Raw genomic sequence first — 21,744 nt, 5'->3', positions numbered from 1 at the left:
GGTGGAGTGTACTTTATAAGGCATCATAATATTGATTATCGGGCGACAGAGATGGGTGTAGCCGACAGTCATTGTGTCTGGTTGATTGTCCTTCCCCCCCTCCCTCCCTGTCCTCTTCCCCTCTTTCCCCTTCCCCTCCCCCACTCCTCATTTATCCTCCCTTCCCCCTCTTCCCCTCCCCCATCATTTCCACCCTCATATTATTCTCTTTCCCCTCGCATTCTTTCTTTCGGCATCCCTTTTTCATTCCCCCCTTTCTATCTGTAATTCCTTCCATTATCCCACATTCATTTCCATTCCTTTTTAGACCATTACCTTCTTATAATTGTACTATTTTTACCAGTTCTGCTCACATTAAATTTCCTCTAATGTTCTCGTAGATGTTCTTTCTTTCACTCTTTATTACCGAAAATCCAATTCATTATTTTTTTATCTCCCTCCCGCCATTTGTGATAATGTATGGTCCTTTCATTCCATTTTTCTTTTTCACTTTACATATCCGTGTGTCAGCCTCTAGTTTTTCTCCCCTCCTTTTACTCATCCTATATCTGACATTTATCTCTTTCAAGTATTCCTTTCTCTTCACTGTTTTCCTTATAATTTCCATTTATTTTCCTCTCTCTTTCCCTTTCTACATTACACACTGTCTTACTTGTCTTGTTCAGGCTTCCCCCCTTTCGATTCATTTCTATTTATCCTCCTTTCAGTTCCTTTTTTCATCTGCAATTTCTTTTCTGCCTGTTTTAAATTTGCCTTCCCCACTTTCATTCACTTGGTTTTCTCTCTGCTGGCACCCTTTCTATTTCCTCTATTCTCTCCTGCCGTTTCAATCTTCCTTTCTGTCTGTATTTAATTTGTTTTTTGAATCTCCTCGACTTTTCCTTCCTCTTCTGTTCCTGTCACACTTTTTTCCCCGTTCCCTTTCCTTGTTTCACCCTTCCTCTTTCCTTTTCCATCTTTATCCTCTTCGCTTTCCTCTTGTGTATATTTCATTTCCCCCTTTCATCACTTTCGTCTCCATTCCTTTCGTTGCAGCTTTCCAGTTCTTTTCTTCCCTTTCTTTCCCATTCTTTCCCCGATTGTCTAATATACTTTTCTCCATGTTCTTTCCATCTTCCTCTTTCTCTCCTCATTCGTTCCCTGCTCTTGCCTTGTCGTCTTTTCGTTTATTTACTATTTTTGTTTCATTAATGCCATTTCTTCCCCATCTCGTACTGTCCTCCTTTCTTCCTCTTGCCCTTTTCTTTTCTTTCTGTCTCTTCGCCCTTCTTTCTCTTGATGTCTCTTCCTTCCCCTTCACTTCCCCATTTCTTCTTTCCTCTTCGTTTTCCCCTTCCTCTATCTTTCCTTACTCTTACCTCTTCCTCCTTTCGTCTCTTCCAAGTTCCGTCCCTTCCCCCTTCCATTCTTTCCAAACTCCTTCCTCCTCGTCTTTCCTGCTCATTCATTTACGTACTTCTGTTTTTTCCCTCCTCTTCCATCATTCCTTCTCTGCCTCTTCATTTTTTCATCTTTCCTTATTGCTTTCCTTTCCTGTTCTCCTTCTTTCCCACCCTCTCCTCCCCCCTCCCCTTCCCATTTCCTCTTCCCCGTCGGCTTGACCTGGAGTGACCTTGCGTGCTGCCTCCCTAGATACACAGTCCAGTTTTATCAGCCGCTCCGCTACCCTCCCTCCCTTCCTCTCTCCCTTCCTTCCTTCTACCCTCCTCCCCATGTTTCTCCCCTTCCTCTTCTCCCCTGTTCCCCCATTCATCCCTTGTGTCTTCATTTACATCCCTTCCTTTCCTCATCTTGTTTCTTCCCTCCCTTTCCCTCCCTGTTTTTCCCTCCCTTTCCTTCCCTGTGTCTCCCTCCCTTTCCTTCCCTGTTTCTCCCCTTCCTATTCTCTGTTCCCCCTTTCATCCCTTGTTTCTTCCTTACTTCCCTTCCTTTCTTCTTGTTGTTTCTTCCTTCCCTTTCCTTTCCTGTTTCTCCCCGTCCTTTCATCCCATGGCTTATCTTTTCATTTCATTCCTTGTTTCACCCCTTCTATTCATCCCCTGTTGCTCCCCTCTCCTTCCTCCCTCCCACCTTTTTTTCTCCCCTTTCTTTCCTCCACTATTTCTTCTCCTCCTCTCCCCCGTTTCTCCCCTTCCTTTTCTTCCTCGAGTTTCCTCCTCTCCCTTGCTTGCCGTTTTAGTATCTCTCACCGGCAGTCTTTTCCTGTTTCTTCATTACCCTTTTCCCTGCATCACATTATTACTTTTCTTTTTTTTTTTTTTTAAATATTAATCAATGTCACAGTAATTATCTGCATCTTCGTATCATATTTTTATCACATAACTCATCCTACTGTTCCGTAGTTTTTTGTAGTTGTTGCGTTCTATCCCTCTCTCTCCTTCCTACCTTTCCCCTGGCCTCTCTTGTACTCGTAAATGCTGAGTGAAGGAGAAAGTTCAGTTAAGAGAAAGAGGAATCCAGTAAATGTTAGCTGTGGAGAGATACAGAAACAGGTGAATAGGGACAGTGAAAAGGGTTGGCAGGGAAGGTAGCTGATGCAAGGTTGTGTAAAGCTGATGTTTATTACTATTATTATTACCGGGTATTATTATTATTATTATTATTATTATTAATATACTGTTTCATTATTATTGTAGTCATTATTATTATTATTATTAGTTATTATTATTATTACTACTATTTTGTTTATGTATTTATTTATTAATTTCCGGATGCGTGATGCTTGTCAGGTTCTTTGCTAATAGTATGAGAATAGGAGAAATAAAAAGAGGTAAAGTAAAGAGAAAAGGAAAAAAAGGTGTGTGAAGGACTTAATAAAAAAGGGGGGTGTCTTGAAGTAAAGGAGAGAGATGTGTAGGGAAGACTGACATGATGGAAGATATCTGTCACAGGAATTGTTGGTGTGAGAAATACAGGCTATGGAAGAGAGAGTGAGAGAGAGAAAGAGAGAGAGAGAGTATTGGGTGATAAGGTTTTCAAATGGACAGTGGAAAAAGCTTGATGACGGGGAAAGGAGAAAAGTGAGAGGGAGGGAGGGGAAAATGGAAGGGAAACAGTTAAAGCGTAGGGAAATAGCCGTAATAGCTTTGGTGCAGACAGTAACGGTGGAAAGAATAAAACACTGGAGAGAGAGAGAGAGAGAGAGAGAGAGAGAGAGAACAAATCAGTGGAGGAGCGGCGATGTGTGGGGGAGGAGGGGGGCTGGTAGTGACAGTGAAGGGAGGGGACATAACACGTGCAGCGGACAGTGAGGCACGTGCGGGCGGAACCAGGTGCACGTCCCACCCGCCTATGGCCTGTCTGGGCGTGGCGGCAGGGGTGGGTGGGATGGAACGGTGGGTGTAGGTGTAGAGTAGGGTGTATGCCAGGGTAGAGTTTATGAAAGAGGTGTAGTAGGTGAGAATAAGAGTGTAGGAAAGATAAATTAGGATGTAGCGAGGTTAGGATAAGTGAGTATAAGGAAGGGCAGGTGGGAATAAGAGAAATGGTAGGGCTGGGTTGGATGTAGGTGTAGGAGGGGTTTGCGAGAGAGGGAACATATATGGATGGCTGTTGAGGGAATGTGTAAGAATGTATGAGAGGGTGTAGGTGAGAACGCGAGTGGATGAGGGGATGGTAAGAAGGATGGGTGAAAACAAGAGGAATGGCAGGGCTGGGGCAGATTGTAAGTGTATAAGGTAAGGTGTATGTCTGTGTAAAAGTTTGTGGAAGGACATAGGTGATGAAAAGAGCTTACGGAAGGAGGCGGTGGGGGGGTAGGAAGAAAGGATTTAGGGACGGTATATGAAGCTGCAGGGAAGGTTGTTGAGTGAGTATAAGGAGGATGAGAATGGTGGTGTATAGTAACAGTTTTTATAGTTGTAATGACGCCAGATTGGAATGGTTAGTGAGACGAGTTAACATTGACTTATCTGCTGATTACGAACTAAATTGACAACAGTAAGGTAATGTTCGTTTTGTGGTTAGTCACTGCGTGGGAATAATCATTACTCCTCCCGCCACGTGACTGAGGTGCACACACGGGGTTTTCCTGCCGAAGTGAAGGCGTGAGAGCGAAGGGGGAGAGTCGGTATTAGTGTCAATATGAAGTTTTGTAATGAGTCGTGGCGTGCGCTTCGTCGAGGTTGTGGTTGGTGGAATCGATAGGAGGTGATGGCAGGCTGTGAGAATAAGTCAAGATAATTTGTTGAGTAGAGCATGGCAAGGTGATAGTGGAACTGATGCTGCATGTAGGTTACACTTGGGCGTGACAGCTAAGGTGTTGGGATGATAGTGCAGTCAAGACAAGGTACTTGTGTAGGTGTGATACGAAACATTAAAAAAATAATTAATGTAGGGCAGTAAAGGCTCGACCAGTTTTTAATTACCAAGGAAGGAACTTTGATTAATCATGTGAGGAGTTAAATGAGTTTGGACGCCCGGGTGTCGAGGGGAGCCAGAGGGGTTACGGAAACTGGGGAATGAGAAAAAGAACAGTTTTATGGGATTGGTGGAAAAAACTAGAGAGCCATAGGTAGCTAGAAGAATCTTGGGAGAGTTTCATGCTCCAAGGAAGGGAAAGATAGTAAAGGACAGCAAGGAATAAAAAAATATACAAAAGGAACTAAAGGGAATTGTGAGGGACAGTCACAGAGCTTGGCTTCTCCATCCTTAACGACGGCCCTACCGAGGGGAACGCCAACACTGCGTTAGTATCAATTTGGGGTGATTAAAATTTCATTAATTTTACTGATCCGCTGTAAATCATTATTAAAGGCGTGGGTTTAACGTGATGAGTTCTTGTGTGTAACGGAAGCTTAACACCATTAGTTGATTTAGTGCAGTATCAGCTTTCCTTCATTCTTTCCTCTTCCTTCTGCATGTGCGTGACTCTACACTGAGTGACAAGCCAAATGGTTTCCTGTACACCAGGAAACCATATACTACGCTGGGTGGTAACCGTATAACCAAATTTGGCGCCTGGTGGTTTAGTGAGTAATTATGGAGCTCCAGTCGGATTCAGCCGGTGAAGGTTTATATCCAAGGGATGGTTGGGGTTTATTGCTCACGTAATGCTACTCAGGGATGAGTGGGGCTGGTCACTCTCATCTTAAATGTCAGGACCAACTTGCCTGGCTCCTGGCTCCTACTGTCCTCGTGGGGCAATGTAGGATTGGATGATGAATGAATGAATGAATGAATCAGCGTAGAATACGAAACCTTTGAGTTTTGTAGCTTGTACACTCAGGCTGATAAGTATTGATGCAAACTTCACGCGAAATACTGAGGCACCACAGATTATAGCTATTTCAAAATGGCCAGTGATTCTACCCCACGGTGGTAAATGTGGTTGCTTGCTTGTGAATTATAGTAATCAGCTTTGCTGTCGTATACACATTAAAATGATAATAGATAAATCTTCTTGGGACATCATAAGCTATACTGCTCATATGGGATATAAGAGAATCCCTCTTGCCTCATTTTGTTTATTTATTATTATTTTTTTTTAAGGTGTGTACACACACTCTCACTAAGAAGTAATATGAATCCAGATGGTCGATGGTTTAACAGTGGACTTTATTGCAATGCCATTTTTTCTTAAGGCAAATCTCTCTCAATGGATAGCGTAATTCATATGATGTATAAATTTCATTCTTTATTCTTTTATGAAAACAGCAGGCACATACATTAATGAAGCGCTCTGTCCACTCTTTCAGAATATAAATGTAAATGTTTCAGATACTTTGTGGTGCATGTATACATGTACTGTAATTGGCTGCACCAGACTTTTGATTAATACCCTGCCACCTTCATGATACTCTGCATGAACCTACCGTACCGGTTTTATATTTGATCAGCTCAGATCTTATTTTTCTCTCCCAGTACAATCGCTTTGCGTCAGTAATAGCTACCATACCTTTTTATACATGCTCGCTCTCTCTCTCTCTCTCTCTCTCTCTCTCTCTCTCTCTCTGTATATATATATATATATATATATATATATATATATATATAAGCACACACCCAAGTCTTCAGTCAGCCATACAGCATGTCTCAACTCAACCATACATCCACATCCTCCACTTCAGCGTCACCCAGCCACACACAGCACAAATTATCCTTCAATACATCCAGCTTTTTAACGCGTCACACGTAAATACTCTTTTACCACTTACAGCCTTTGTCCATCGTACCATCTCTTACATAGGCACCTTATATCCCTGCTTCCTTAGCTTCCACATCTTTACCATCACTACTTCCACTTTGACGAACATGCCGGTACTTTATCCCTCGAATTGCCCTATTCTGACACCAGGCGATTTTTATTTTCTCGAGCTAAGTAGAGCATTCTGACCGGTGCGATTAACCGTGTGGAGAAACTTCCCTAAACTGAAAAAGAGAGAGAGAGAGAGAGAATCGTCAGGTGTATGCAGGTAGTTACCGTACGACACTTTCACTTTTTGCCCCTGTTAGGAGTAGATATTTCCATAGGGTAATTAAAAGTGTTTCGCTTAAAAAAATAAAATACTGAAGTGCGACAGTGCTAAAAATCCGTGACCACATCCACACCATCCCACAAGCATTTATCCTCGTATATATTCTATCCACACCCCATACCACATCCAGTCTTCCACACTCCATCCACATCCCTAAACCCAGCCAGGCAGCATTTTATCCAGGCGAGGATTCAACAGACCATTTCCATCCTCCCCCGCCTGCAGTCAGATTTATAGAGCCACAACGCGTAACACATACCCACCACCCTCGTCCTTGCACCTCTTTTCACACACACACACACACACACACACACACACACACACACACACACACACACACACACACACACACACACACACACACACACACACACACACACACACACACACACACACACAAACTCCAGGAGGGTGATTCCTTGGGCTATTTCAAGATAAATATTTTATGAACATTATTTCCGATTGGCAACGGTTATAAAGCAGCAGTGGATAATTTATAAGTTGACAGCCGTGGGTGGAAGTAGATAATTACTCTCATCACCATTCATATTCAAATACCCTTTGCTTCATAACCGTTGCGAATCCGACAGATGCCTATTGCATATTTATATCTTAGAGTGACCTTAGGAATCATGTCCTAAAGTTGATGCAAGTCCTGGAACACCTTTTTTTTTTTTTTATTCGTATACATAGATCTGTATCTGTCTATCTATTTTTCATATTTATTAATCATCACGATTCCGATATATATATTTAATTTATTTATTTATTTGTAAAGCCAGTGAAGTAGAAAAAATGTTAAAACACACACACACACACACACACACACACACACACACACACACACACACACACACACACACACACACACACACACACACACACACACACACACACACACACACACACACACAGAGTTGAACACGATTTGATAGATTTCTCGTATGTTACGCCACTGAAATAACACAAATGCAATGGTGTGACAGATGATACGGTTGATGTAGAAAAATGCATTTGCAGGAAAGATTATACAGCCATGAGACACGCTCCGTATTGAACAGTTTGATGGATAGTGTACATTATACGCAGTGAAATAGCAGAAATGTAATGGCGTGAAAAGTGGTACGGTTGAAGTAGAATAATGTAGTTGCTGGACAGATTATGTAGTTGTTGCCACTAACAGTTTGAGAAGGTTTTCCATTTTTTACCACATTTACTAGCAGGGGTATTAGGGATTACCCGGGCAACATAGTAAATATTATTGCATTAAAAGTTATCGTACGTGGTTGCAGTACCTGGTAAAAAAAATATATATATATTACATGAAAGAATGAGATTAGTGAACTTGTATTTAACTAAACATTTTATACCAAGAGATGGAACTTCCCTTTTATAAGCATGCAGTTACATGAAAAAGAATAAATGCAGTATTATAGTTCATTCACTTTAACTTGGCCTAAATATTCATCCTTTTGCAGCTTATTTTACGCAGCATAATTCACATGGCCAAGTTGAAAAAAAAAAAATACTGTGGTTCTGCATCCTTTCTGTAATACTTCTTCGTGACTACCATCATACTCTTGTGTTAATCTGTTGTGATAACTCAGCATTCAAGATGGAGGAATGGCAGTTTTACCGTAGGCCAAGGTAAAGTGAACAGGGTATAGGTATTGCAGACGATATTTTCGATTGAAAGTGAAGTATAATGCTGATGAAAAAGTTGAAAGTAATGTAAGATTTCGTAAAGATGGAAGTCATAATCATCATCGAGATTATTATCATTCTGACTTCTTGCACCCACTGAAACGTGCACTGAGGTGGATGTGAGAAACGAAATTAGTAAAACCGAAGCAAGATAGAGATGAAGTTGTGAGGTGGTTGAAAGATGAGATGTATGTGATGGAAGCCCTGATTATGAGAACACAAGAACCGAGATTGTGCAGATGAGAACAACGTGAGGGGCATGGCGAATTAGGGGCAGGTGAGGTTTAGGACAGGTGTGAGAGTGAGGGGCATGAGGGATGAGGGGCAGGTGAGAGCTGGGATGGGTGGCTGGTCCACGCCCGCTCTTTAACGCTGTTTTATGGCCGGTATCGATGCGTAATTGGGAGCGTGATTTGGTGCATAGGAAGGGGGGAAAGATGGGTTTATTGGGAAATGTTGCGAGGATTATACTGAGAGGATGTAGTGTTACTGGTATTCTCTGTCTATGCGCGTATATTCTTTGGCTCGCAACTTGCAAGACACTTTAAAAGAATCTAAATTTCTTTATCTCTCAGAGCCCAGAGTTGCTTTATGCGGAATTTCGCCCGTACCGCCCTTAGCTTACTGGCTTGTATTCATGATAATTGCGCAGGCGCGCGTGCGCATTCTTACCGCACTTCACCGGTAATCTGCTGAGTAGTGTAAGTTGTTTGACTGTAAGCGACAGATACGAAGTCTGTGAAGATTTAAGCACCACTTAATGCGAGGTACCTCTGTACTTGCGATGAGTTAGCATGTGTACTCAGCGAGTAATTGTGTGAGCGTATTGAATTAACATATGAATGAGTGGGCTTTGTGCACACATACTGTACATATGGTAAGGGAGGTCTGAATGAATGCTTATAACCCAGCGTGGCTTTCGAATATCCTTCCCCTCCCCCCCCCCTTTTTTTTTTTTATTAGGAATGTCTGTAAGTAGGTACGTGAATATAGTTCGATTATTTTCCATGATTCTTTACTTTTTTCCCTTTGAGCAGCACAACCTGTATTAGAAAGTGTAGTATATTAGCCACCATCAGTGTTAACAGTTTCAGCATGTGTTGGGCGGTGTGGGCAGCTGTGTGGTTGTGTCCAGTCATAACCTTTTGTTTACCGACACACACACCCCAGCTCCTCCACCAGTCACCCCAGCCGCAACAATGGCCACGGAGGGTAATCCATAACCCCACACTGGCACCCATCACGCCCTCCCATACTCACCTAATGCACCAGAGATTAATTAGATGTCATAATATATTCACATTTTATTAATACCGTAATATATTCCCATCTTTTATTGAGCCCATAATGCATTTTTTTCATCATTATTCATTGACGCCTCTTTTGTGATGAACCGATGTAAAAAAAAATCGAATTTGTGATGAAGAGATGTGAAGTTTTGGATGTCGATCGTTTATTTATTAGTTTTATTTTTTTACGGACAATTTTTATTCTTTAGTTTAGGATGGAAGACTCTGGGGACCGTAGTAAACTTGCTGATGTGGAGTAGGAAAAACAGGATGGGATTGGAGAGAGAGAGAGTGAGAAAGATTGTTCCGACTCTAGTACATGACAGTTGTAATAAGGCAGTGGTCCATGTCCCTTTTGTGTGTGTGTGTGTGTGTGTGTGTGTGTGTGTAATATAGGCGTAAAGGTACTGTATATTTATAAATTCATAAGACTAACGAAAATAATAAAGATGTACTGGTCTCTCGAAATAAAATTGAAATAAGGGTGAGAGGGTAAGAGTGAAATGACACGATGTGGGTGAATTACGACCCGTGAAAATAATGTGGTGGTGAAAGTAAACACGCTGGCCTGAAGGGTGAAGGGCCGTCAGGGGGGTTGCATGTGCCTTAAGCCGGGGTTATACATCACGAAGAGTATGATCATCAAAGCACCAAGACCACGACCATTACACGCCTCATCCCACCATCTGCCACTCCTTGCTCTGTACTGTAACTTTAGCGTGTGCGATATGCTTCTACACCTCTAATCTTTTTCCTGTTAACTTGGTGCGTGGATGTAATTTTATTCTTGGTCTTCGCACTGTTACACACTTCGTCTCAGCATACAAAACGCTTATCCAGCTGTATCTTTAGCCAGTACAATCTTCCTCTAATCTTTTGATATGAAATTACTGTTTGTATGTAGTATATTTCTTATTTTAATTTTTGCACCACATCTACCGCCATCACATGCCTCATCTCAGCATGTATCACCCTTCTCCAAACGTTTGTCTTTAGTCCTTGTTATCTTCCTCTTATAATTGTCTGTAACGTGGTGCTTATGAATGAAATTTCCCCATTTTGATTGTTGCACAAGGATAATCATTAAATTTCACCTCTTGTAACACCATTCTGTGTTCTCTTTTTTACCAGTAAATGTTTCGTTTTATAATTATTACTCTTTCATTTCTAGCACTAGAGACATCACAGTTAAACGTCTTCTTTTAATATCAGTCGCATTTCTCTTGATATTTTGTCCTCGTTTTAGCCAGTGCAACGTTTCAATAATTATTGTGTTTACTATGTTCAGGGTACGTATCTTTTCCTGTTAAAATTAATTCAGTCTAATGAAATGGACCAGAATCGACGCTTGTAAGAAACCAAGACGTTTATCTGCAGCACTTACCCTGCTTGATTGCTTAATATATATTTCATGTGACTAATTATCTATCATCATCCTTCTCATTTATTTTCACACTTCCTTCGCCGCTGTCATCCCGCTCCGTCATTTTCCTGGTTCTCGCCTTTCTCTTCCCCTCACCCCCCTTCCCATTCGTTTTGCTTATCATTTGGCTTTTCAGTACAACCTGTTTATTCAGTGTAAAATGGGCCATATCTTGTCTCACTTTTTCCTTCTTAACTCTTCTTAAATTTTTTCTTTTCTCTTATTATTCCTATCCTATCCTTTCGTCTAGTTTCCCTCCCGTGTCTTATTTCTCATTCTACTTTCTTATCATATACCGTGCTGTCTTTTTTTTTATCATCCCTTCCCTCCTTTCTTCTTACCTCACTGATGGCTGTGTAGTTTTTCGTCCTGTCCGTCAATTTTTTCATTAGTCCGCCTTCTCCTTTCATTCCCTTTTCTTTACCCCCTATTGCCCTATCTCGCCTAAATTTTCCATTCCCCTTTTTTCTGACCAGCCTCACTTAGCCTTCCCTCGTTCCCATTTTCTACACACACACCATCCATCTTCTGTTCTTCATATCCATCCTTCTTCCATCATCTCCTCTTCCTGTCTACCCTCTTCCATTTTCTGTCCACGCTGTCTGTCCTTTCTCTACTACCTTTCTACATTCTGTTCTTTTTCCCTTCCCTTCTCCCTTTCCCTGCCCCATCCACATGCCCTTCTGTCCCTCCAAACCCCTTCCCCACCAGCACTGTCGTCTTCATCAGCCATAATCCGTGGAAATACGCATCCTTAAGCCCACATTGCCTTAATAAATGCTCATCGGTGTGTGTGTGTGTGTGTGTGTGTGTGTGTGTGTGTGTGAGAGAGAGAGAGAGAGAGAGAGAGAGAGAGAGAGAGAGAGAGAGAGACTTCGTGCTGGTTGTCCTGTGATTTTCCTTCTAAGAGTGTAATTACATAGTCTGTACTTTCGCCCTACGTTTGTCTGGTGATAAGTAAACTTTTGGTAGTACGTTTTTGCTGTATTTAATAGTAGCGTTCATCTTTTGTAATAAGTAGCGATTACTGATAATTTTGTGTAATGATTGACGATTTCATACCTTGCGTTCTCATGGCTTTACGTCCAGTGTAGTGATGAAAGACGAGATATGAATTTATATTTTTATTTTAGTTTGGGGGAGTAATTTTTTTTTCGTTTTCGTTATCCGTCTTTTATAGCAGGTCACTTTTTTTCACATTTAGTTTCCATCATTATTTTGCTTCTTGTATGGGAGCAAAAGGTAATATATTTTTTTGTTTTATTTTTCTTTTATCGCAGAACATACTAATATTATTCTTTCGTATCGTGTTGTTTATAGTGTACATCTTTCCGTGTCAGTGTCTGTTTCGTAATTTCGTTCCCTTATATGGCGCCACCCTCAACACCATCCCAGAGCCTAATTACTCCTGTTCCTCCGCTTCATTTTTCAGCACTACGTCAGAGCATCATAGTTACATCCTTCACCCTCGGCCCTTCATCTTCTTCCCCTTCAAATTATTCTCTGACCCGTATTATCAGTCTCCTCTCTGTCGTCTTCTCCTTTCATTTATTTTTGGTGTTCTGTTTGCATAGTGTATTATCCCCGTTCGTTCCTTATTTCACTTTGTAATTTTTTCCTCATTACTTCCATATATCCTTCCTCCTTCCTTGTGTATTGTGCCTCCTTATTAGCATCTTGTCTGTCACTCTATCCGTACCCCTCTTCCTTCTTTCCTTTTATTTTGAAGATTTTACTTGCCTTGAGACCTCACTCTTCCTCGTCGCTTTCTTTACCCTGTCCGTATTTCCTATCCTCTAACGTCCCCTGTCCTTCCTTTTCTTATTCACCACTTCTGTTCCCCTCATCCATTTAATATCGCTGCTTTTTCAGGCTTTGTTATTATTATTATTATTATTATTATTATTTACAGACCTCCACTTCCTCCCTCCTTCATCCCGCCCCCCTTCTTTTATTTCCAGTCCAGTCACTACCCTTTTCCTTCCATATCTCAGTCGTATAGCCACCTCCTCCTCTTCCCTCATGTTTCCCTCCCCCCTAGAATATCACCACATTTCCATATCCCTTTTTAACAGACCTCCCCTTTTCCCTCCCCTTCCCTCTCATTTCCCTCTTCTTCCCCCTCATTTTCGTCCCATCCCTTTCATTTCCCTCCCTTTCCCATATTTCCTCTCCCCACACTTCCCTTTTCCTTCCCGTTCCTTACTTTATCTCCGTCTGTTGCCCCTTCCCTGCCCTGTAGTTCGTCCGCCTCCGCTTTGCCTCAGCCTGTTATTATTGGGTAATCCTTTGACAGAGCACACCGCTGCATGACTCCGGCCACGTCTAATCTAGCTAAAAGCCCGGGGAGGGGAGCAAAGAGAGAGGGAGGGGGATGAACGGAAAGGGAGTTCAGGGAGGGAGAAGAAAGGAAAGGGAGAGTAAAGAGGGTGAAACGAAAAGATGAATAAGTTAGAGAGTGAGTGAGAGAGAGAGAGAGAGATGGGAGGGGGGTCAGTATGAAAAGATACCGGTGTAGATATTAATAGTAAAGGTTGCGGTTGTTTGGACTGTGCCATTTTAAATATTACGTTAGCTAAATTTTCCCCACCTCATATATAATAAACACAAGGGATAAACAGTACCATAATTTTCCTAAAACATCCATAGACAAAACCTGTTTAATAGTAGAAAAGGAAGTTAACCCCCTCACTCCATGTTTTTTTTTCTAGATATCTTCAGGTTATTTTGGTCTTCAGGAGAGATTTTTCGAACTGGAGAAGTAGGTATAGCTTTTCATTAACTTATTTCAGTGCGAAGGTTATGTCCAAGGTTGAATAATAGTAGCTAATGTAGATTAATCAAATATATCATTATAGTGACGCCTTTGATTGATTGATTGATTGAATTTTTTTTTAGCAAACATGAGACTATTTTATCAAGCTTAGGGACCCTCCTCGAAATATAGGGATCAGTGAATTACATAGGTAACCCCTCCAGTTCGGAAAATCTATCTGAAGGTGAATATAAGCGCCTGAAAATATCGAGAATAAACCAATGTTATCATAGTGAAGGGAGGTTAAGGAAGACGTGAATAGTCAGATAGGGTTAGGAAGGCTTCTGGGAACACGTGAGGAGCAACATGGACGAGATTGAGGTGGAGGAGGGCGGGAGGAAGAGTAATTAAGGGATTAGCAACGTGACTGTGGTTATGGTGCTGTCTGGCCGGGTCTGGGTCGCTATTACTGGTGTTATTTATACAGACATTAATTTATACATCGTAATTAATTTTGGGGCGAGCCACAAGAAATGAGCGAGAGGTGTGTTCCGGCGAAAGTGGAGGCAACCGTGGAAGAACAGAAGACCAGGAAGAGGAATGATGTCGACAGGCGTTGAAGATGAATGAAATAGACAGGCGTTAAAGGTGAATGATAGAAACAGACGTTGCAGATAAGTGATGTAGACAGGCCTTGAAGATGAATGAAATAGACAGGCGTTGAAGATAAATGAAATAGACAGGCGTTGAAGATGAGTGATGTAGACAGGCGTTGACGGTAGAGATGGGGATTAAATTTAGGAGGGAGGATTCCAGGAAACTTTTTTTCTTAAAGACCCCGTTGCTTCGAAGACGTCTTTTTAGTTTAGTGTTGATGCCGAAGACTATTTTCAGCTTACACGAGACCTTGAGCAGTGTTAGTTTTCATTAATCCATTCAATTAAGCGAAGTCAGGTAATATCACTAATGTTACCGCCAGACGATTTTATTTAACCTAGCAGAGATCTCGAAATGAAGATATTGAGAGGCGATGTAAGTACGTTGGTCGGTAGGAATCACGTGGGCAAGAGAGAGCTTGGGAAGGAAACATAAAAATAAATGAGTAAGGAAATTGAGTAGTTAGAATATAATGTATCCGAAGGAGCGAAATATATACAGTGCAGGAGGGGGACAGGGAAGGGAAATAAGGGGCATTCGATTGAGTATAGATGGAGGGGATAGACTGAAGGGTAAGGAGAATTGATAGTAGGGTAAGGAGGGTGAAAGGACGGATAACATGAAAGGAAAGGGATGGATGAAAGTAAGATATAGGAAGGGATACACGGAATAGGTTTTGCCACTTCAGTACAAGGATGCTTCGTGATGTGTGTGTGTGTGTGTGTGTGTGTGTGTGTGTGTGTGTGTGTGTGTGTGTCATTTTTCTTACCACCTGCCTGACACTTTCATTCACTTTAACATGGACCTCCTATGACCGAAGTAATAAAAAAAAAAATCCATATTAACCCTTTCACTACAAACACTAATTTTGTGTTGTTCCCACCAGGTGAATTTAGTCTGCTCAGGAAGGCTCTTTTGTGTTTAGGAAGAATGAATGAATTTGTTAGGGAAAGTAATAAGTTTGGGAAGTGGGATGAACTGTACAGGTATAGGGCGTAGGGGTGACAGCTGAGTATGTTTGGGTAGATATGAGGTTTGTTGGGTAGTGTGAGGACATGTTGTGGTATGTTGAGGATAGGGTAGGGACAGATAGCTGGATGTATAGGAGAGTGAGACATGTATGATGGATAGTGTGAGGACAGGGTGGCAGGATGTGGAAGACAGGGTGAGGAGAGGTGGCTGGTTATGTAGGGAATGGGAATAAGTACAATGTTTGATGGATAGTGCTTGGAAAGGGTATGGGATGTTGAGGATAAGATGGTGACAGATAACTAGATATATGGGTGAGAATAGATATAAGGTATGGTGGATAGTGTGAGGACATGCTGTGGGATGGTAAGGATAGGTGGGGATAGGGATGTGAGGCAGGGGATAAGGGAAGAGACCCGCCAACAGGGGAACAGTAACAATAAACTTGGCCCCCCAGCCTTTGCTTCACGAAGTCTTAAATCACGCAACCCCCCCCCCTCTCCTTTCTGTGTGTGTGTGTGTGTGTGTGTGTGTGTGAATGAACAGTTCTTATCCGTTTCGATGACATTTACACATTTACTCTATTTCCATATCTTCACGTGCACTTCCAGTAGCACTCTGTTTCTCATGCAGTTCATCATGCACTTACACCCATATCCCAGCTTTGCAAACTATTCCCTCCTAAAGCGCGCGCGCGCACACACACACACACACACACACACACACACACACACACACACACACACACACACACACACACACACGCACGCACACACACACACACACACACACACACACACACACACACACACACACACACACACACACACACACACACACAAAATGCATTTTCATTAAACTCCCTCCTCATATCCTCTTGCAGTCCCCCACGAACTTCCTCCTACATTACACACACACACACACACACACACACACACACACACACACACACACACACACACACACACACACACACACACACACACACACAGTAAAACGCAGTTCTCAGGTATACACTCCCTCTTTTGTCTTAAACTCCTAAGCACTTTGTAAACTTGTCACGCACTTCCTCTCACACCTTACTGGCATGTACTAATGCCTCCCTCCCTCATAAATATTGTTCTTGTGCAGTTGCTAAGTTTCACTAAAAATGTTTCTTATTTTTCACAGACACATAACACGTCTCACCAATGTAGGAAAATGTCCTTCTTGCGCAGTCACTAATTTTTACCAATGAAATTTCAACATTTTTCACAACAGAAATAAAAAATTTTCATTAACGAAATTCCATAGCCATTTATCACAAACACAACACAGACCCTTCTTTGGGACTATCACGCATTTCCTCCTCACCTTCACATCTCTCACCTGTGCCCTTCCTCTTTTCATATCCCCTCTTACTGTCAGCTAAGCGCTTCTTCTCTCCACCCATTCTTTTTCCTTCTCTTCACCCCGCCCTTCCTCCTTCCTTTTTTCTTGTCGTTAGCCACTCTCCCCACACTATTCTCTGACATTCCACATCCCTTTGCTTCAACCCCCTTTGTCTCTTCTCTCTTTCCTTAAGCCCACCCTATCAGTCAGGTTTTCACATACTCTCATGTTTCTTATACAAGCATAATTATAATCTGTGTCTGTCCCTCATTTGAGTGTATTCGTTCAAACTTCCAAACAGTTCCGCTACCTTACCTCTGCTTTCTCACTTTTTCATACCAGCCTCTTTCTCCAAAGATTACTTTCTTTCAGTCCTTGTATTCCTTTCATTTCTGTTCTCTGGTGTCGCACCCTAATACACCTTTTCATTTTTATTACAGTTTCTTTCTCCCTTCCATCCACCCTGTCATTGTGTTCTCTCTCTCACTTCTCCATCCTGTCTCTGTCCTCCATCCTCTCCACCCTGTCGCAACCATCTATGTCAGTGTTTCCCTTCCACCCCAAGCACTCTGTTCCTCCCCCGACCTATGTGCGTTCCTCCCCCTGTCCCATAACAGTGTTCACAATGCCTCCATCTCACTTTCCTCCGCCTTATTCTGTTTCTTTCCCCCACCCGTTTCCATCCTATCACTGTATTCCTTTCCCCCATTCCCTGCCCCCTATCAATATCCCTCCTCTCTTCCCTCCGCTTGACCACTAATTTCTTCCTCTACCTTTCCACTCTTTCATTGTCCACCTATCAACCCTATCACATTGTTTTTCTCACCCAGCACCCACCTTGTCCGTATTCCCCTCCCCATCAGTATCCCTTCCCCCACCTCCTCCACGTCACAGCACTTCCACATCCCCCCATTCCTGTGTAGCTCACCCCAACCCTCGACACGGGACCAACGCCCACCTTTATCCCACTATTCACACACCGCCAGATAAGAGTGTTTTTATCCCGGTAAGATGTTGACTAACACTCACCTCGCGTCCTGTCGCAGCCTCGGGGGTGAAGCCATAACAATACGCTGGCACTTGGGGGACTGAGACCTTACACACATTCCTCTTCTCGTATACCGAAATTACTTAATACGGATGCAGTCGCTCATCAGAGGTACGGAATAAATAAGTAGATGGTTTTTACTTGAGGAGTTTCTGCAGTAGTTCCTCTTTTCTCTGGCCCCTGGTTGGTGGAAGTTACTAGTCGCTTAATAAGGATGTTTAGGATCCTGTTTTTCTGGAGGGCATTATTAGAGTGTGGGTTAAGGCGAAGGGGGAAAACCACTGCGGTTAGACCACATACTTCTTAAGGGTAGCAGATAAAGCTGGTTGGCCTCTGATGGTTGTTCTTTTTTTTTTTCATTATCAGTAGCGGTAACAGGCTTTCTTCATTACAGTAGATTTCGGATACTACTTGCGTATGTCAGTGTTGGCCTTTTTTTTTTTTTTTAAGCCCAGAGTCGGCTTTATTGGTTACTACAGAAATTTGGATCGATTATTTATTTGCTATCAGATGGTTAACCCGTTCAGTCTGATGGTAGTGGTCGGATACTAATTATTTATTGGAGTGTAATACTGGCTGGTTTATTCTTGTATTTTGCAGGACCAGAAAAATCACTGTTGGTTATCGGAATTTGAATCGAATTTTCATTTGCTATATGATGGTTAACCGCTTCAGCCCGATGACACATTGTATGAGTTGCATCCTCAAGACTTTAATCAGTTCAGCGGAATTGTCTTGTTGGTAACAGGTTAGTGAAGGCGGTGGCAACCCCCCTCCTCCCCCGTTTGTAGTCTCCCCTAAGCAAAAGAAAATCCGTTGGTGGCATCAGAAAATAAAAAAAATCGAATTGAAAGATCTGACACTGAGGCTCCTGTGACTCGTTTTGATCGTAATAAAATCGTCTGGAAGTAGCAGGAATAGAAATAAATTTGTTGTCCCAAGCGTGGAAGGCTTAATGGTACTAATATTGCCAGTCTCATGCTCATATGGCTCACTTGGCTGGAGTAAAAATTTTTTGATGGTAGGTAGACTAAAATACAAGAGTTGTCCCGACCATGGGAGTGTTATTGAAGGCTCTCTGTCTAACCCCTCTTGTCCGTAAAGGCTCTCCTGACTCGAATAAAATCCTATGCCAGTGGCAGGAGCAAAGTAAGAAAATTACGTAATGGAAATGAAGAGATGCATCCTTTCATGATAGGAAAAGTTAGTAATATTTTATTTATTTTAAAATCAAGCGATTGTATTCAGCTGAGGATGAGTCATTGGAACCTGTAAGTGGCAACACTTATCACCATTAATTCTCACAGTGCCGACGCATCAAGTAATCTATTCTGTTCCAGTAAACGGCAGACGGTCGTATTCATCAGAGTGAGTCATAGGATCAAAAGTGTGTTAACAAGAATGGTTTTCCTCCCACAGCACGTGAGTAATAGGATCCTGGGTGTTGTTAACAAGAGTGATTTTCCTCCCTTAGTGCTGTGAGTCATAAGATCCTGAGTGTTAACAAGAGTGATTTTCCTCCCTCAGCGGCATCGTCCAGCAGTGTGGGTGGTGGCGGAGGGAGTGGGTTGTCCTCCACGCCGCCCATCAGAGGCCAGAGGAAGCGAGGGCGACCTAAAGGCTCCAGTCTGCGGGGCCGGTTATCCAGAGCCACGGAAGCGGCCGCTGCTTTGGCCACGGCAGCAGCGGCGGCAGCAGCAACATCTACATCATCGTCCTCTCCAAGTCTGTCTACCGCCGGTTCCCCGGGTGAGTGTTGACCTGTCTCGGGGCCGTATTCCAGGTGGCTTTAGGAGGCTTCGTAGCATCTCTTCCTTTGCGATTTAATCTGTATATAACACCTTATTAACATTATTTTGTTTATTGTTTGTATTGTTTGTATTGTTTTAATGCCGACATACTTAGCATCAAGTAGGCTACGTACGAGAGGATATTGAGGTGTAATATATAATATTTAATCGCTGAGGAAGAGATGTTTCGAAATCTTATTATGTAAGATACGACCCTCAGTTCTTTACAGATTTTCTTGTACAGGGTGTCCATTTATTGCGCCCCCTTGCCAGGTTCTTGTGTGTTGCTGGAACGGCTCAGTCTGCGGGTGTGTGTATGGTTGCAGGTCATCCATGCCTATTGAAATTACGTAGCTAGTGTTGGGTTACTTGTTTTAATATAAGTGTACCATTCATGAACATTTTCTCTTTAATGCAGGGTAGGTATTGGTAACGCTGCTTGAACCGTCCCAGTAGCACGTGAGCATTGGCGTGTGTTGTCTTTTTCTTCTTATTTTATTTTATTAGATTTAGCAGTATTGCGATGATTACATTATCTGCGCTGTATAGCTTCGTAAATAGAGGTAAGTACAGTTCTGCCTACTGACAGGTTCCAGATTTTGATGTGATCGTTTCATATATATATATATATATATATATATATATATATATATATATATATATGTACACACACACAGTATTTTATTCTAGGGGTCAGCATGTGCCGATAAGTCATGTTTTTTTTTTTTTTTCTTAAACTGCTTTTAGGACTGTGCTAACCACTTAGTTGAAAATAGTTGCAGAGGAAACTTTATTTTGTCCTCGATGTGCATCATTTTTTTTATACAGTTCAGTAGATTTCTTTTCCATTTTATGTTGTTATTTTCATTTATTGTAAACATGTGCGTAGCAAGTGAAAAAATAACTATATTGGGGATGTGCAGGAAATGGGTAATCTGACAGCGTTGAGGCTAAATAACGTGATGAAATATTGGGTGGCTGTCAAGAGATGAAAGTGACGAAATAATGAGCGCACAGCAAATTGGTTAGAATTAAGATATTCAGTTGAAAGGTATTCTTGGTTGAAAGCTCTGGGTAGGAAAGAGGCAAAGAAAATTATAATTAAGAACGTTGGGGCAGGGGGTGGAGATGATAGCAAGAGGTTTAATGGAGATGAAATTGTGGTTTCTTGCTTGGAAGAGAGTATGAAACACTATTAGAGATAATTGTGAGTTAGGGAGGAGACTTGCGGAGACGTGTGTGGGGGGAGGGGGACGTTAGAGAGGACGAATATTGTAGAGGGTATGGTGAGGATCTGCAAGGGTTAATTATGCCAGCCAACCATGGTCCAGTGATGATTTAGTAAACAAGATCAACAAGAGGTGACCTACTACTTGCCTCACTTGGGTTCACCTGAGTCCGCATGGGTTCGCGTGGGCGCCTCTGAGACAGGTGGGGGCTAGGACCCACCTGTCTGGTATGACACCGGCCGGACTCGAACCCACCCGCCGGAAAATGAAACCAGACCTTGGTGTTGACATGGCCTAAGTGACACGTGTCGCCTCTCGCCTTGTCCTGCTCTGGCCATAATCGGGTCGTACCTGAGGTGGTGAGTGTAGCATGTTCAGACCTACAGCACTGTGCGTACAGACGAAATTTGTACATTGACATTGAAGTGGCAGTCTGGCGAACGCGTAAGTTCGATCCTGAAATGAGAGATGACGTGAGGTTTTTATATCATGCAGTGCCACCAAAGGAAGTAGGGTAGTCATCCAATTTTAAATACTGAACAACGTAGCCTAGCCGTGGGCTTCAGGTCCTCCAAGATGGCAATATAAGATTGCTTGTTGCCCTTTTTATAGTAATTTGTTGCCATGATGTTTACGTTCAAGAAATGTATCTCTGCATGATCCAGAGATGGCCCCGACTTGTCACCTAGTGCTTTGCTTCTTGTATCTCAATATATATGAGTATTATCCCTCCTTCTGATTGTTATCATTGACGCTGATAAAACGACATAAACTTTCGTTCCTTTTTTTCAGCTTTCAAATTTTTAATTCAGCATCAGCAGACGCTAAAACGTCAGCTATAATATATGTCGAAAATCAGAGCATTCGGAAAGAAGTACGACTCACAGCAGAAAACGATAGGCATTCTACTTATATTTTTGGCCTGTGAGTAACGTTGGTTATTTTGTGTAGACATGATGACCGGAAGAGTGGTTGGCCATAATGTTCATGCGCATTTCATAGTCTGTAAGCTTCATGGACGGCCACAACAGAG

General features: G+C 42.3%; 1 protein-coding gene across 1 annotated transcript in view; it reads left to right on the top strand.

The window, feature by feature from the left end:
• Ino80 (chromatin-remodeling ATPase INO80) overlaps positions 1–19,905 on the top strand; it is a 499,736-nt gene extending 479,831 nt beyond the window's left edge. The window contains 2 exon segments of the mRNA XM_080278280.1: positions 19,220–19,441; positions 19,901–19,905. Of these exon segments, the coding sequence (XP_080134406.1) occupies positions 19,220–19,441; positions 19,901–19,905 (227 nt within the window).
• Positions 19,906–21,744: the final 1,839 nt, after the last annotated feature.

This window comes from Coenobita brevimanus, chromosome 72, assembly GCF_032717465.1.
Source record: "Coenobita brevimanus isolate Jiangsu-jjx chromosome 72, ASM3271746v2, whole genome shotgun sequence".
NCBI lineage: Eukaryota > Metazoa > Arthropoda > Malacostraca > Decapoda > Coenobitidae > Coenobita > Coenobita brevimanus.
This window is presented reverse-complemented; position numbering and strand designations above follow the sequence as displayed.